At 42.7% G+C, this 15760-nt stretch overlaps 2 protein-coding genes across 2 annotated transcripts in view; one reads left to right on the top strand and one right to left on the bottom strand.

Moving 5' to 3' along the window:
* Nucleotides 1-7139, top strand: part of SUPT16H (SPT16 homolog, facilitates chromatin remodeling subunit) — a 41970-nt gene extending 34831 nt beyond the window's left edge. The window contains exons 23-26 of the mRNA XM_029951534.1: nt 4116-4245; nt 4802-4931; nt 5057-5134; nt 5806-7139. Of these exons, the coding sequence (XP_029807394.1) occupies nt 4116-4245; nt 4802-4931; nt 5057-5134; nt 5806-5951 (484 nt within the window). The 3' untranslated portion in view covers nt 5952-7139. The remainder of the gene's footprint in view (nt 1-4115; nt 4246-4801; nt 4932-5056; nt 5135-5805) is intronic.
* Nucleotides 7140-7240: 101 nt separating this feature from the next.
* The window catches only part of RPGRIP1 (RPGR interacting protein 1), a 63849-nt gene continuing 55329 nt past the window's right edge, over nt 7241-15760 (bottom strand). Inside the window, exons 19-21 of the mRNA XM_029951535.1 lie at nt 13632-13716; nt 9626-9756; nt 7241-7505 (exon numbers count right to left, since the gene is read on the bottom strand). Coding sequence (XP_029807395.1) covers nt 7393-7505; nt 9626-9756; nt 13632-13716 — 329 coding nt within the window. The 3' untranslated portion in view covers nt 7241-7392. The remainder of the gene's footprint in view (nt 7506-9625; nt 9757-13631; nt 13717-15760) is intronic.

Genomic DNA, 15760 nt, shown 5'->3' on the forward strand with positions numbered 1-15760 from the left:
CTCTTTGGAGAAGTGTCTGTTCATGTCTTCTGCCCATTTCTTCACTGGGTTGTTTTGTGGGTGTGAAGTTTGGTGAGTTCCTTGTAGATTTTAGATACTAGCCCTTTATCTGATATGTCATTTGCAACTATCTTTTCCCATTCTGTCGGTTGCCTATTAGTTTTCTTGATTGTTTCCTTTGCAGTGCAGAAGCTTTTTATCTTGATGAAGTCCCAAGAGTTCATTTTTGCTTTCATTTCCCTCACGTTTGGGGATGTGTCGAGTAGGAAATTGCTGCAGTTGAGGTCAAGGAGGTTGTTTCCTACTTTCTTCTCAAGGATTTTGATGGTTTCCTGTCTCACATTCAGGTCCTTCATCCATTTTGAGTTAATTTTTGTGTATGGTGTAAGAAAGTGGTCTAGTTTCATTCTTCTGCATGTTGCTGTCCAGTTCTCCCAGCACCTCCTGCTAAAGAGGCTTTTTTCCATCGGATACTCTTTCCTGCTTTGTCAAAAACTAATTGGCCGTACATTTGTGGGCCCAGTTCTGGGTTCTCTATTCTATTCCATTGGTCTGTGTGTCTGTTTTCGTGCCATTAACTTTATGTTTAAAGCGGCTTTCTTGGGGCGCCTCGGTGGCTCAGTCGGTTGAGTGTCCCACTTCAGCTAAAGTCATGATCTCACGGTTCGTAGGTTCAAGCATCAGGCTCTGTGCTGACGGCTAGCTTAGAGCCTGGAGTCTGCTTCAGATTCTATATCTCCCTCTCTGTCTGACGCTCCCTTGCTCACGCTGTCTCTCTCTGTCTCAAAAATAAAACATAAAGGGTCTTTCTTGGAGACAGGATATATACTTTTTTTAGTCTATTCTGAGAATTTTTACTTCTAACTGGATTGGTGAAAACCGACCATTTATATTTAATGTTAACCGTCAGTTTGCTTGGGTGTAAATCTACCATCTTGTTATTTGTTTTTGTATATGTTCTCTCTTGCTTTTTCCTCTTTTTATGCCTTCTTTTGGATTATTTTTACGTTTATTTAGTTTTGAGAAAGAGAGAGACAGAGCTTGAGGGGTGGGTGGGGTCCAGAGAGAGAAGGGGAGACACAGAATCTGAAGCAGGCTCCAAGGCTCCAAGCTTTTTTTTTTTTTTTTTTTTTTGGCTTCAAGCTTTCAACACAGAGCCTGATGTCCAACACTTAACCAACTGAGCCACCCAAGGTGCCCCTGAATTAATTTTATGATTGTGTATTCAGTTTATGGTGGAGTGTTTTGGGTTTGGGTTTGTTTGGTTTGGTTTTTTCTGTTAGTAATCTCTGCACTCAGTGTGGGGCTCAACCTCAGGACCCTGAGATCGAGAGTCACATGCCCTTTCAAATCAGGTGCACCCAGGTAGTCATCTCTTAACTTACAAAATGAGAACATAAGTCTTGGATATTTGCTCACATATATACCATTCCTGGTGCTCTTCATTCCGTAGTGTGGTTCCAACCTTCTATCTGCTTTAGTTTTCCTTTGCCTCATAAACCTCCTCCTCTAGCATATGAGATAAAAGTTTTCTGATGACAGATTCTCTTAGCTTTTTTCTTGAGAGTCTTTACTTCCCTTTCACTTCAGAAAGATTTTTTTCCTGAATGTAGAATTGTAAGTTGACAATTTTTAATACTTATGTGATGTTGCTCCATCGTCTTCTGGCTTACTGGGTGTCTGCTGTCATTTTCATACCTCTGAACAGACATTTTTGTTTTCTTTCATCGGTTTTTAGCAGTTTATTGTGTTTTGCTGTGGGTTTTCTTTTGTTTTTAGTGATTATTGTGCTTAGTGTGCATTGGGCTTCTTAGATCTTAGATTATCACATCCCCAAATGTTCGGGCCATTATTCTTCAACTATTTTTGCTCTTTCCTCAATCCCCCCCCATTTTTTTCTGAGACTAATTACACAAATTTCTTTTCTTCACTTCCCAGCTTCTTCAGGTTACTCTCTTGCTCCTTAAACATTTAGAGCTTTTCTTAACATCATTGTGTGATATTTCCATCTACCATCTTTGTATTTACTAGATCTATTTCTGTTGTTTGACTTTTTCTTCTGCCCTTTTCCATGTGTGGTAATTTGTGAGTACAAATTTTGGAGTGCTAGGTTTTATTTTTATTTTCAAGTTTATTAATTTTTTTTGAGAGAGCACATGAGCAGGGGAGGGTCAGAGAAAGAGAGAGAGTCCCAAGCAGGCTTTGTGCTGTCAGTGTGGAGCCTAATGCACGGCTCTAACCCACGAACCAGATTGTGACCTGAGCCAAAACCAAGAGTTGGACACTCAGCCAACTGAGCCATCCAGATGCCCCGATTTTTGTTTTAATTATTCACTTTGAGAGAGTGAGTGAATCCCAAACAGGCTCCACGCTCAGTGCAGAGCCCAACACAAGTCTCCAACTCACAACCAGGAGATCATGACCCGAGCCAAAGTCAAGAGTCAGGTACTTAACCAACTGAACCCCCCAGATACTCTGGTGCTAGGCTTTACATTTTTTTTTCTAGATTTCATTCTTGGATATGTTTAACTGCCCTGGGAACCACTTCATCTTTCAAAACTTGTTTTCAAATGTCATTGGTGCTGGTTCAGACCAGCTTCTAGTCTAGGAGGCACCTGCCCACCGCGGAGGCAGTACACCCTTCTAAGCACTCTGATTTCCTGGGTGTTAAGAGGTCTTTCTGTTCAAGCTGGTAGGAATGGGAACTGTTCCCAGTTTGGTGTGAGATCTGGGAACTGTGTGGCCTGCTGCTTTCCAGTGCTGCTTTGCTGAGCTCTGGTTAATTTCCTCTCATATATGTGCAGATCAGTTCTTGGCCACAGACTGAAAGGGATTTCTCTGCAAATCTCCAGAGCTTTTTCTGTCATTCTCTCCTCCAGTGCCCGTGGCTTCAAAAATTCTAGCTATCTCGCGGCCCCAAATCCTTCTCTTTCTCTCAGGTTTCGATTGGGTTACCCTCCCTGCATAGCAGCCTGGAAACTGCCTCCAGGCAGAAAACTAGGGCAGTTATAAAACAAAATCCTGATTATTTCTGCCTGTAGGGGATGGTAGTCCTGTGCTGCTTTTTATCCAGTGTTTGAAAGCTGTTTTATATTTTGTCCGGTTTTCCAGTTATTTAAAGTGGAAAGGTACATTCCGCCCATTGTGGTGAGATGTAGACGTTACACTGTATCTGATGAGGCTTTTATGATGGATTCCGAGCAGTGGTTCTCAGGTTTTGTAAAGCTTTCTTGTGATCCTCACTATTGTCGTTTCTTTGTGGGTGTTTTTGTTTTTGTTTGTTTTGGGGGTTTTTTCATTTCCCTTTCCTTCCTACCCACTTGAATTGATGGAGTTCTCAACAGAAGTGGATAAAAAAGTCGTTTGAGGAGCATCAGGGTGGCTCAGTTTCTTAACTGTCTGACTTTGGCTCACGTCACGATCTCACGAGTTCAAGCCCTGTTTTGGGCTCTGCGCTGACAGCTCAGAGCCTGGAGCCTGCTTCAGATTCTGTTTCCCTTTCACTACCTCACCCCCACTCTTCCTCAAAAATAAATAAAAAGTCATTTGAACATCTTGTAAATACAGGGCACTTTAGGTACTAAACAAACACACACTTATTCCTACCTTCATATACCTTTTCATCAAATAAACAGTACATAAGCAAGCAGTGCAAGATTGAGGAGAGAGAGCACGGGCCAGCTGCCTGTTCGTAATTGCAGTTGTACAAGTGATCAGAGCTGAAAAGTAAGCATTGAAGTGGTTATGAGTTGAGACTACTTGCAAATAAGGGTGGAATCAGAAAGGGGGAAAGAATAGGTGAGGAGAAAAGGCTAAAAGAAGGAACAGGGAAACTGGTGCTTAAGAAAGAAAATGGAAAACCGGGAGATGCTGAACTTTGTTGGAGGGACAAAGCTTGCGTCGGTCGGAATGCTGCTCTGTTGCAAGGGCTGGGCTCTGGGAGTCCACAGTTCAGCCATTTGGGTCTATGCTGATGGCACAGTGCAGAGAGTATCTGCTCTCCTATATTTAGGAGAAGGTTTCTGTTCTTCAGGGATGCTAATGGGCAAGGGGACACAGTGCATTCTTGGAAAATACGGAGGATTGGTTTTGACTCCTAATGTCCTGTCTCTTAGTTCCTGTGATCTAAAGTACACAGAAGGAGTTCAGTCCCTCAACTGGACTAAGATCATGAAGACCATTGTTGATGACCCTGAGGGCTTCTTCGAACAAGGTGGCTGGTCTTTCCTAGAACCCGAGGGTGAGGTGCGTGAGTGGGGGGTTTCTTTTCCAGTACATAGCGGTGCCCGTTACCATTTGGGCTGCTAGGAAATGCTACAGCAGTTGTACGTACAGGACCAGATGGGAGCTTAGTATTACTGTCTCGTTCTCCAAGTTCGTTTTCCAGGTAGGTGATATTGGAGACTGGTACCCATTGAGGTTTCTTTGAAATTGTAAAATTGTTCTCTTTAGGAGTCTCTTCGTATTGGAAATGAATTCTTTATGGCCTTGTGACTTAATGGTTCTCCCACCTCTGCATAATGCAGAGTATTTCTAAGAGTATCTCTGGTTAATTTTCCTGGCGAGGAAGAATGAAGTCAATCTTTAAGAAATACGAAATAGATATTTAGTAATGGCGCCTTACTAGTAATTGTAAATTAGTCCTTTTATCTCTTGGTCACTCAGGTTTTTTGGTTTTGTTTTAATGTAAAATAGAAATAATGCTGGGGCGCTAGGTGGGATGAATTGATTAGGTTAACAAAGTGAAGGTCAAAAAAAGAACTTGAGTAAATAGTATTATGCTCTCTAACTAACTCACCAGGGGAGTGATGCTGAGGAAGGAGACTCAGAGTCTGAAATCGAAGATGAGACTTTCAATCCTTCAGAAGACGACTATGAAGAGGAGGAGGAGGACAGTGATGAAGATTATTCATCAGAAGCCGAAGAGTCGGGTTAGTCCCTTTAGGGAAAATTTTTCATGGCTTTCTAATCTGATATCATTTCTGGACCCCATACAGGAGGGGAGAATTCTGTCATTTCATTCCTAATGACTACTGCTTAATCAATTTTATTCCAGACTATTCCAAGGAATCACTGGGCAGTGAAGAAGAGAGTGGAAAGGATTGGGATGAACTGGAGGAAGAAGCCCGAAAAGGTAAAATTTTTATTTTTAGGCACTAATTTCTAATGGATTTTAGTATTTTGGTACTCTTCTTAGGCAAAAAAAAAAAACATCAAAAGAACACTATAAAACTCATGGGGAGCTATAGCTACAAGTCCATCAACCAGAGGAGAAAATGAGTGCTGGAATGTGTCGTACTCTCCAAGTGGTGTGACTGTCTTCATCTGCTCCCATCCTCAGGGGGCCTGTAGCTGTGACAGCCACACGGTCTTGGAAGGCCAGAATTAGGCTATTCAGTTTCCAAGTCTAAGTGCTCTAACAGTCTAACTCTCTATGCCTCTTCCCAGCTAGGAAGGTTGTGGTAACAGTAGTTTACTCACTTTGAAACCAAATGCTAGATAGAAGCTAAAGGTGAAAGGGAAATATTACCTTCTAGACCCCAAGCGCTGGGATCCATACTTTGCATAGGTTACCTTTGAACAGTTAATCCTAGAACAATTTTCCGTTCAATAAATAACATAAACCAAGGCTCAGGAAAGTTAAGTACTTGCCCAAGATCACACAACTAATTAAGTGACTGAGATTAAAACATTAGAACTTATTAGACTACAGAGGCCCTCCCTGTGTTGTTTCATGCTATTAAGTACTGTTGGTACCACAGCTAACCTATAGCTAACTAGTAATAACTTCTTTCTCCTGTTCAGCGGACCGTGAAAGTCGTTACGAGGAAGAAGAAGAACAGAGTCGAAGTATGAGTCGGAAGAGGAAGGCATCTGTGCACAGCTCAGGCCGTGGCTCTAACCGTGGTTCCAGACACAGCTCCGCACCCCCCAAGAAAAAGAGGAAGTAACTTCTGAACTCTGGTCCTCAGCTCCATTCTTTATCCAGCCAACCCCTACAAATTTTACATGACATAGAAACTGTATTTTTCCTTTTTTTTCCTTTTGAAGTTTTGCCATTGTGTTAATGGGTTTAGGGGGCCATTTGTGTGGACCAATCTACTCGGGGAGTTCCAGGCCTACCAGGACACGTGCCAGTGGCCCCGTCCAGATGGCAAGGGAGGAGGTGTTCTTGAAGAAGGGCAGAGGCTTCCGCTGTTGATAAATACCGTTTCATTCCTCTCTCTTCCTGTCACCTTCCGCCAGGACATCGATGGCTTCTGACATCCTTACTCTTTGATGTCTCAAAGCTATGTTTCCAAGACATGGGTACGAGGTGACGCCCGCCTACCTGTACCATGGTTCTTGCCCAGCAGATTCAGTCCTCCATCCTGCCCCACTGCCATGACCTTCCTCACATCTCCCGTAAGTTCCGTCTTTGCTCAAGAGAAGGTTCTTGGAGTTTGCCGAGAGTTGTGAGAAACCATACAGTTGAGCCTGTGGGGCACTTTGGGCCGGCACTTCGGTCTGAGTTTTCCTGCCTGTTTGCCTCGTGCAGATAGAGGTGTTTCTGCTGCTGCCTTGGAAGACGAGACGCAGGGACACCCCCCCCTCAGCTCGGTTTCATCCTCCTTACAAATTCACACAGGATACAAGGTAGAAGCAAAGTCACCACTGGTCCTTTTCTGACCTGTCCGAGGAAGAATGGTCATGCCTCACCACACTGCTTCTAGTGAAATCTAGACGGAGGCTCAGAGGAATCAACACTTAGGTCTGGAGGGGGCAGGTCACGCCTCGGGCCTAGAATACCCTGAGGAGAGAAGAGAAGAGGAAGGGAGGCCGAGTCTACGACAGCCTCTCGTCACTGCTGCTCCTTATTTTTTACTTGTCTCGCATTGTCCTGTATTTATCACAGTTTCTGTTGAACAGCTTTTTAAGTATTTGGGGAGTTTACCTTGCCACCCTCCCCCTCCTGGTTCTCTGTACTCACCTGCCCCGCTGCAGTTCCGCCTGTGTTCTGTGACCTTGAGAGAAGAGTGGGGAGGGGTCTCGGATTTTATTTGTTTGTTTTTTCCTTAGCAGTAGGACTTGATATTTTCGATTTTGGAAAAACTAAAAGATAAATAAACTGTGGTTTTTTTTGTTGTTGTTTTTGTAAATTTACCTTTTGTGACCGTCCTTCTGCGCAGTTCCTGAGAGCAGGTCCCCTTCTCACCTGCAAGAGCGCTAAGACGTTAGAGAATGATGCCTTTATCCAGTGATGATCACAAAAGTTAATTTTAATATTCTAAGCTTTCCTAGGTAGAGACACCAGCCATCACAGTAAACCAGATTCGTGGCATAGCAGGTTACTTTATAAGGGGGTTTTTACTATGGCTCCTCAGAGTTTAGAATGGAATGGTACTTGCTCCGTCACGAAAACATAACTTGTGTCATCTCCTTGTAAATGGCATGGAGGGCGGCGGCAGCTTGAAGGGACACCTTCAGCCTTCCTATTCGGGTGGCCGGATCTTCAGGGCTGACAACTGTCGGGAGAGGAAAAGGCAACCCGTCAGGCAGCAGCATCGCTCAACTAAAACCCCCCTAAACACCTGAAACGTGCCATGGTAGGCGATGGCAGGACCAACGTCCCTCCTTTTGGGACTCAGCCTTGTGGGGGAAGGGAGAAGGCCTCTGGTATGAGAGTGGGAGGGGCTGTGATGAAACTTCAAGTGCTTTGGGGACACGCAGAAGTGGCACCTACCCCAGCGTGCAGGGATTGGAACGGGTTGTCTGAACTAAATCTAGAAAGATCTTCTAAGCACAGCCAAGACCTGAGAACATGAGAGGTCCGAAAGCTGCGACAAGTGGCAGGAGTGAAGCTGCGCAGGTAAACAGGTAACAGGGTTTTAACCGAAGTGTCCTAGAAGCAGTGATTTTTGAGTTCTAGCTCTCGCCATTATCTCAAGACTGTAATTGGGAGCTTGAGTGTATCAGGGGGTAGTTAGGAGGCTGTTGTGGTAATTCAGGAGAGAAGTGAAGGGGTCTGAAGCATAATGGGATGGAGAGGTAAAGGACCTTTAAGAGGTAAAAATAGGGGCCCCTGGGTGCTGAGGTCCGTTAAAGTGTCCGCTGCTTGATTTCAGCTCAAGTCACGATCTGTGCTCACAGTGCAGAGCCTGCTTGGGATTCTCTCTCTGCCTCTCCCCCACTCGTGCTCTCTTGTGTGTGCTCGCTCTCAAACTAAATTAAAAAAAAATTTTTTTTAATGTTTTATTTATTTTTGAGACACATATTCAGAGCATGAGCAGGGAGGGACAGAGAGAGGGAGGCACAGAATCAGAAGCAGGCTCCAGGCTCTGAGCTGTCAGCACAGAGCCCGATGCAGGGCTCGAACCCACGAATGTGAGATCATGACCTGAGCTGAAGTCAGATGCTCAACTGACTGAGCCACCCAGGCACCCCCTCGCAAACTAAATTTTAAAAAAAGAGGTAAAATAATAAAATTTTGTGATGAAATCCTGGGAATGAGGAGAAGGTGCGAATCCAGGATGACCATTCTAACTTGGATGACTGGATGGTAGAAGAGGGGACGGCATACAAGGTATGAAGTTGAAGTCAAGGCAAGTTTTAGGTACTATGAGAACACAGAAGTAGTGACTTTGTCTACTAGATTTTAAATAAAATCTAGACTGGAAACCTAGATTTGAGATGATTTTTAGATGATCATTAAATCCCCAGGAGTGAATGCAAACACCCAGGAGGAGGGTGTATGGAGAAAAAAAGGCCAAGAATTGAAGCAGGAGAATCCCAACAGGGAGGACTGGACAGAGAAGGCCCATGTAAAGGCATGCAAATGAAAATATTTTTAAAACGTGCCTGTCTTAGAGCAAACAAAGTTGAAAATGGATTCAAGAAGAATGTGGTAGCAGATGGAAATGGAGTGGAAGAAACTACTGGCAGAGAGACTAGTTTAGAAAACTATTACAGGGATGCCTGGGTAGTTCAGTCAGTTAAGTATCCAACTTCGGGTCAGGTCATGATCTCAAGGTCTGTGAGTTCAAGCCCTACATCGCCTCTCTGCTGTTAGCACGGAGCCCACTTATCCTCTGTCCCCCTCTTTCTCTGCACCCCCCCCACTACACACATTCTCTCTCTCAAAATAAGTAAACATTTTTTAAAAGGGGGTGGGGAACTATTGCAGTCAAGACAGTTCCAAAGCCGATGGTCAAGACTTGGTAACAAATACCATGAGGTGCAAGGGAGCCGAAGAGTTGGTGTCTCCTAAAGAGACTGTGCAAGGTGACCCATTAAAAGAGGGTATTAGCTGTGTACAAACCTCACATGCCTCAGAGAAATTAGGAATTCTGATCTTTAAATTTGATAGAGATTAAAAGAACTTATCTTTTCAAAATTCCCTCATTTCAAATGCTGGAGATTCATAATAAGATTGTATTCTAGTTGGCATGAGGTACATGGGCTGAAATATACAAGTGACTACTTTCATTTCTGGAATAACTATAGCCATAGGTATTTGGATCCAGTTTGTATCACCAATTTCATAATGGTAATTATATACTGAAGGTAAATCAGGAAAAGTATTCACGATTAGGCTGATTTCCTTAAAAATAAGTGAAACTGAGAAGGATGACAAGGTATTACTCACTATCCAGCTCTTGCTCTACAAGGTCTCTTCCCGACTCCAAGATCTGCCACAGTTCCAGAAATGCATAGCCCACTTCTTGACATTCTTTCTTCTCCTCATCCAGAGGATCGCTTACCACTGTAAACTTTAAACTGAAGGAGAAAAAAATTCCATTCAACTCAGTACTTCTGATACCCTAAGGCTTAAAATACATATATAAGGATAAAAGTAATCATAAATTATACTGTTTCCCCTCAATCACATTTCCCTTGCCTCCATTTTACAAGACCATAACGGCAGAAGACTAAGGAGTTGGTATATTTTAAAAAATAGGCCTGGAGAAGAAAGAACTAAGACTGGAGATAAGGTAGTTATCAAGTTGACTCAAAACTGTAGAGATAGAATGCCTTTCAAGATAGTTCAACTATCTGATGAAAGACCTGATGTGAGCAGTGAAGGTATTTGCACAAAAACCAACATTATAGAAGAAGTTAAGATTTTTAAATAAAAGAAAAGTTGGGTATCAAGGCCGAACAAAGGAAAACAGATGGAATACAGAATTATAAAACCACACGTTTTGTAAAAGTGTATTCCTTAGGAGTTGTACTTCTGGGAACAGGACTCTGGAGGGCACCCGCCACGGTGCCGCCAAGCAATGAGGAGTGAACAGCAGTCATTGTCACCTTGAATTGGCCTACCAAAGAACGACACTGAATTCTAGAAACTAGTACCTATTCAGTTATTTGAGATCAAAATCACACATAAATTTGCTGTTTTCACTATTTTGAAGTGTACACTTCAGTGTGTCCTAGTAAAGCCATGGTGCTGCCCAGCTGTCACCACTGTCTAATCCCAGGCCACGCTCATCCCCCCAAGAGGGAATCCAGGAGCCTCCAAGTAGCCACGTCCCGTTCTCCCCTCAGTCCAGGAGACCACAAATCCACTCTGTCTCTCCAGGTCTGCCTGTTCTGCACGTTCTGTATCCCTATTAATTTTTTAAAAGTAAATACTTGTGGCTGATAGTGCTAAGGGACAAGACTAAGGCTAAAAATTCAAGCTCTTAAAATCACACCTAAACATGATTCATCTAAAAAGAAGAAATTCCAAAAATAACATATTATTTTTTTTTTCTTTCGTAAGCTCTATATCCAAAGTGGGACTTGAGCTCATGACTCCGAGATCAAGAGTCATGAGGTACATGCCAGGCACCCCCCAAAATGATACATCCTTAGCCCATTACGCAAAATTCATCTGTGATGATGTTTTTGTATCCTTACGAATATACAGAAGGGATAATGCTGACTCCCGACCCCAATTTTCCCAGGAAAGGGATGGTAACCAGCATTACTACATACAGGGCACCATACCAAGTGCTTTAGATAAACGATAATCTTTCTTTTTTTTATTTTTTTAAACATTTATTTATTTTTGAGAGACAGAGAGTGACAGAGAATGAGCAGGGGAGGGGCAGAGAGAGAGGGGGACACAGAATCCAAAGCAGGCTCCAGGCTGTCAGCACAGAGCCCGATGCGGGGCTCAAACCCACGAACGTGAGATCATGACCTAAGCTGAAGTCAGATGCTTAACCCACTGAGCCACCCAGGTGCCCCATAAACTATGTTATTTCAATTGTATCCTCAAAGGAACCTTCAAGTTAAATAAAATTCAACGACCAGAGAGCTAGTAAGCTAAGAAAAGTCAGGATTCAAAACTAGGTCTGTCTAGGGGTGCCTGGGTGGCTCAGTCCATTAAGCATCCGGCTTCAGCTCAGGTCATGATTTCGTGGTTTGTGGGTTCGAGCCCCGCGTTGGGCTCTGTGCTGACAGCTAGCTCAGAGCCTGGAGCCTGCTTCGGATTCTGTATCTCCCTCTCTCTCTCTCTCTCTCTCTCCCCTGCTCGCACTGTCTCTATCAAAAATTTAAAAAAACAAACAAAAAAAAACCCATCAAAACTAGGTCTGTCTGGATACAAAGCCAATGTTCTATCCACTGCATGACACTAGCAAAAAGAAAGGTTCAATCTAGATCTAAAATTGAGTAGAGGAGCACCGGGTGGCTCAGTCGCATAAGTGTCCAACTTCTGTTCAGGTTCTGATCTCACAGTTTGTGGGTTTGAGCCCCACTTCGGACTCTGTGCTGACAGCTAGATCAGAGCCTGTCGTCAGAGTCTGTATCTCCCTCTCTCTCTGACCCTCCTCTGCTCTCGCTCTCTCTCTCTCTCTCTCTCTCTCTCAAAAATAAACAGGGGTGCTCAGGTCATGATCTCATGGTTCGTGAGTTCGCACCCCGCATCAGGCTCTGTGCTGAGCGCTCAGAGCCAGGAGCCTGTTTCGGAGTCTGTGTCTCCTCCTCTCTCTGCCCTTCCCTGCTCATGCTCTGTCTCTCTGTCTCTCAAAAATAAACATTAAAAAATTTTTAGAAAAAAATAAAACAATTTAAAAAATAAAATTGAGTAGAAAAACTGGGTTCAAAAAGAAAAGAAAGAGGCTACCACTGTGAGGCAATGAGGAGGGAGTATTCTAAGAATGTGGAGAGAAAAAAAAAAGAAATGAAATAGCTAAATATAACATTGATGCAAAAGGGAAACAACCAAAATGCTTTCCATTCCCTAAAGTTACCAGTGAGCTGTTATCTGCTTAAGTCCATAATGACACTGAAGTCAGACTCTGTTTATTTCAATGGCTCCTTTGTCAGTCCTTTCTATGACTAACCTGAGACAAAGTAAATGCAAATTAAATTTATTGGGCTAAAACACCAGCCTTGTATTATTTCTTACCCACATACTTGAAAAGGAGTCAGCATTGCTAGGTCTTGCCAAAAACATAAAAAAACAAAACAGATGTCCGCTTAAATCTGAATTTCAAATTTCAGCTAAACAATGCATAATTTTCTAAGTATGTCCTAAGTAAGCATTTCATCTGGAACCTCTAACTAGATGCCTCTTCCGATCATACAAATAACAAGGACGCCTTCCTAAAATTGATAGTAGGCCTAAGATTTACTTCAAGGTAAATCAAGGTAATCTGGTAGGGAAGTGATTTTAAAAATATAAATATGAGGGGCGCCAGGGTGGCTCAGTCAGTTCAGCTCAGGTCATGATCTCACAGTTCGTGAGTTCAAGCCCCATGTCGGGCTCCGTGCTGACAGCTCAGAACCTGGAGCCTGCTTTGGATTCTGTGTCTCCCTCTCTCTCTCTGACTGCCCCTCATCTGCTCACATTCTGTCACTCTCCCTGTCTCTCAAAAATAAACATTAAAAAAATTTTAATGTAAAATTTTTATTCATATCATATTTAATTATATCATTTATTTAAAATAATATAATTTATGTTATATTTTATTATTGATTATATCAGATATAGTAAATATGATATATATTATATATTATTGTACATAATAATTATATATTATATATGCTATATTATAATATTATAATAAATATTACAAAGACATGATATATGGTAAGCTAGCAATGGTACTGTGTTTGTGAGAAATGAATCAAATTTTCTGAGAATGTCAAAGGGTCTTGTCCAGGGGCGCCTGGGTGGCTCAGTCGGTTGAGCATCCAACTCTTGATCTCAACTCAAGTTGTGATCCCAGGGTCATGGGATCAAGCCCCTCCTCTGGCTCCATGCTGAGCCTGGAGCCTGCCTGTGATTCTTTCTCTCCCTCTGCCCTTCTCCCCTGCTTATGCTTGCTCTCTCTCTTTAAAAGAAAAAACATTAAAAAAAAAACTAGACAGTTCAAAAAAAAGGTTTTGTCCGTTCCACATAGGGCACTGTTAGTATTCAAGTAATTGCTGCCACAAAAATAGTGCTTCTTAGGGGCTAGCATGGCTGAGAAATGAATTAAATCTATGAGATTATATAATTTATCAGGTAGTCACAAACTTAGACTCAAGTAGATAAAAAATCCACTGAGTAAATTAATATGAAAGAAGTTATTATAATATATAATATCAGCACAAAACTCCTGAATTCCTGAGTGGATAAGATCCCCCTCCTTTCAGAGTGGAAAACAGATACTTACTGTCCTTGTTCGGGATCCTGTCCATTCAGCATGGCGAACAGAAACTGCCTTCGGCCTTTTTGCTCCACTGGGTCCAGGTCTATCACTGTGTTAAGGGTAAAAAGCAAAAAATGTCAAGAATTATGTACTGTTGCTATTTGGGCACTAAGACTTCCATCAGTGGCATATGTAAAACTGAGATATAAAAGAGAGGTTGGTGGGGATGCCTGGGTGGATCAGTCGCTTAAGCGTGTGACTTCGGCTCAGGTCATGATCTCACAGTTTGTGGGTTCGAGGCTCACGTTGGGCTCTGTGCTGACAGCTCGGAGCCTGGAACCTGCTTTGAATGCTGTCTCTCCCTCTCTCTCTCTGCCTCTTCCCCACTTGCACTCTGTCTCTCTTTCTCTCTCAAAAAGTAAACAAACATTTAAAAAATTTTTCTTAATTAAAAAATAAAAGAGAGATTGGCAAGCTGAGGCTCTTGGGCCCGCTACCTGTTTTGGTAAATACAGTTTTACTGTACACACCCAAGGCCTATTTGTTTACATGGTATCTATGGCTGCGTTGCCACAACAATGGAATTGAGAAGCTGTGAAATAGACCACTTGGCCCACAAAGCCTAAAATATTTGCTATCTGGGCCTTCAAGAAAAGTCTGTCACCCTGCTATAAAGGAAGCCTAATGATCTGCACAGAAAGCGGGTCTGCCATTTGCCAAGGTAAATGTGCTCCCAGCACTCTGCAGCTGGAAGACTCCTAGGAGACTGACTTTTTAAAATGTATATTTGGGGCGCCTGGGTGGCTCAGTCAGTTAAGCCTCTGACTTCAACTCAGGTCAGATCTCACGTTCATGGGTTCGAACCCCGCGTTGGGCTCTGTGCCGACAGCTAGCTCAGAGCCTGGAGCGTGCTTCTGGTTCTGTGTCTCCCTCTCTCTCTGCCCCTCCCCCTGCTTGTGCTGTCTATCAAAAATAAAATAAAACATTAAAAAAAATTTTTTTTAATAAAATGTGTATTTATTTATTTTGAGAGAAAGTGTGTGTGTACCCAGTGTCAGTGGAAGGGGAGAGAGAGGGAGAGAATCTCAAGCAGGTCACACACAGCCAGTACAGAGCCTGATGCTGGGCTCGATCCCATGATCTGTGAGATCATGACCTGAGCTGAAATCAAGAGTTGGACACTTAACCAACTGAGCTGCCTAGGCGCCCCGAGGAGATTGATTTCGTAGGGCCACCTAGAGATTTGAGTTTTGTAGCAGGTTCAATTCAAGGTGCTGGTCTCAACCCCCATTCTCCCCTCCTCCTCATGTATATATGGGAATGCTATAGCCTCAAATACATTGGCTTATGTTTTCCAACCTCTATTTTAGTGAGGTTTGGCTACATGATTCAGTTCTGGGAAACTGTGTTGTGGGAAACATGCTTAACAGGCTCATATGGGAGGCATTCCTCCTTGTCCTGGCAGCCATTAAGAGGGACAGTGTCACCAAGGACGGAAGACAGGCACTGGGATGATCAAAAGCAAGACAGGAGTTTGGACCCTGAGAGTATCACTTATCCTCGGCCCTGGACTGCGGCCCTCAGAATTCCTTGTATACAAGCAATAAACTTGTACCTCATATAAGGACAGGATATACTGTAAAAATAAGAAAAAAAAAGAAGGAATAGAGAACAACAAACAGCTGTCAGAAATTTAAAATAAATATTCAATGACTGGAAGATAAAATTAAGGACATTTGAGGGGGCGCCTGGCTGGCGCAATTAGTAGAGACTCTTGATCTCAGGGTTGTGAGTTTGAGCCCAACAACCCTGGGGGTAGACATTACTTAAAAGTAGAAGCTTTTAAAAGAATTAAAGACATTTCCCAAGAATAGAAGGAAAAAGCAGAGGTAGAATTATAGGAAGAAAATGAGAAAATTAGAAGATCAATTTGGAAGATTCAAAACTCTACTAAGAAAATGACAAAATGCTGGGGTCAAAATTACCAAAGAAATGCAATAAAATTTCCAAGAACTAAAAGCCACAAGCTTCTAGACTGAAAGAACCCTGTGAATGGCTAGAACAATTACAAAAATATACATATTATTTTGAGGTTTAAGAACATTAATGATAAAGATAAAATCTTACAGGCAGGTAGCAGTAGTTTAGTACAA

This window comes from Suricata suricatta, chromosome 9, assembly GCF_006229205.1.
Source record: "Suricata suricatta isolate VVHF042 chromosome 9, meerkat_22Aug2017_6uvM2_HiC, whole genome shotgun sequence".
Taxonomy (NCBI): Eukaryota; Metazoa; Chordata; class Mammalia; order Carnivora; family Herpestidae; genus Suricata; species Suricata suricatta.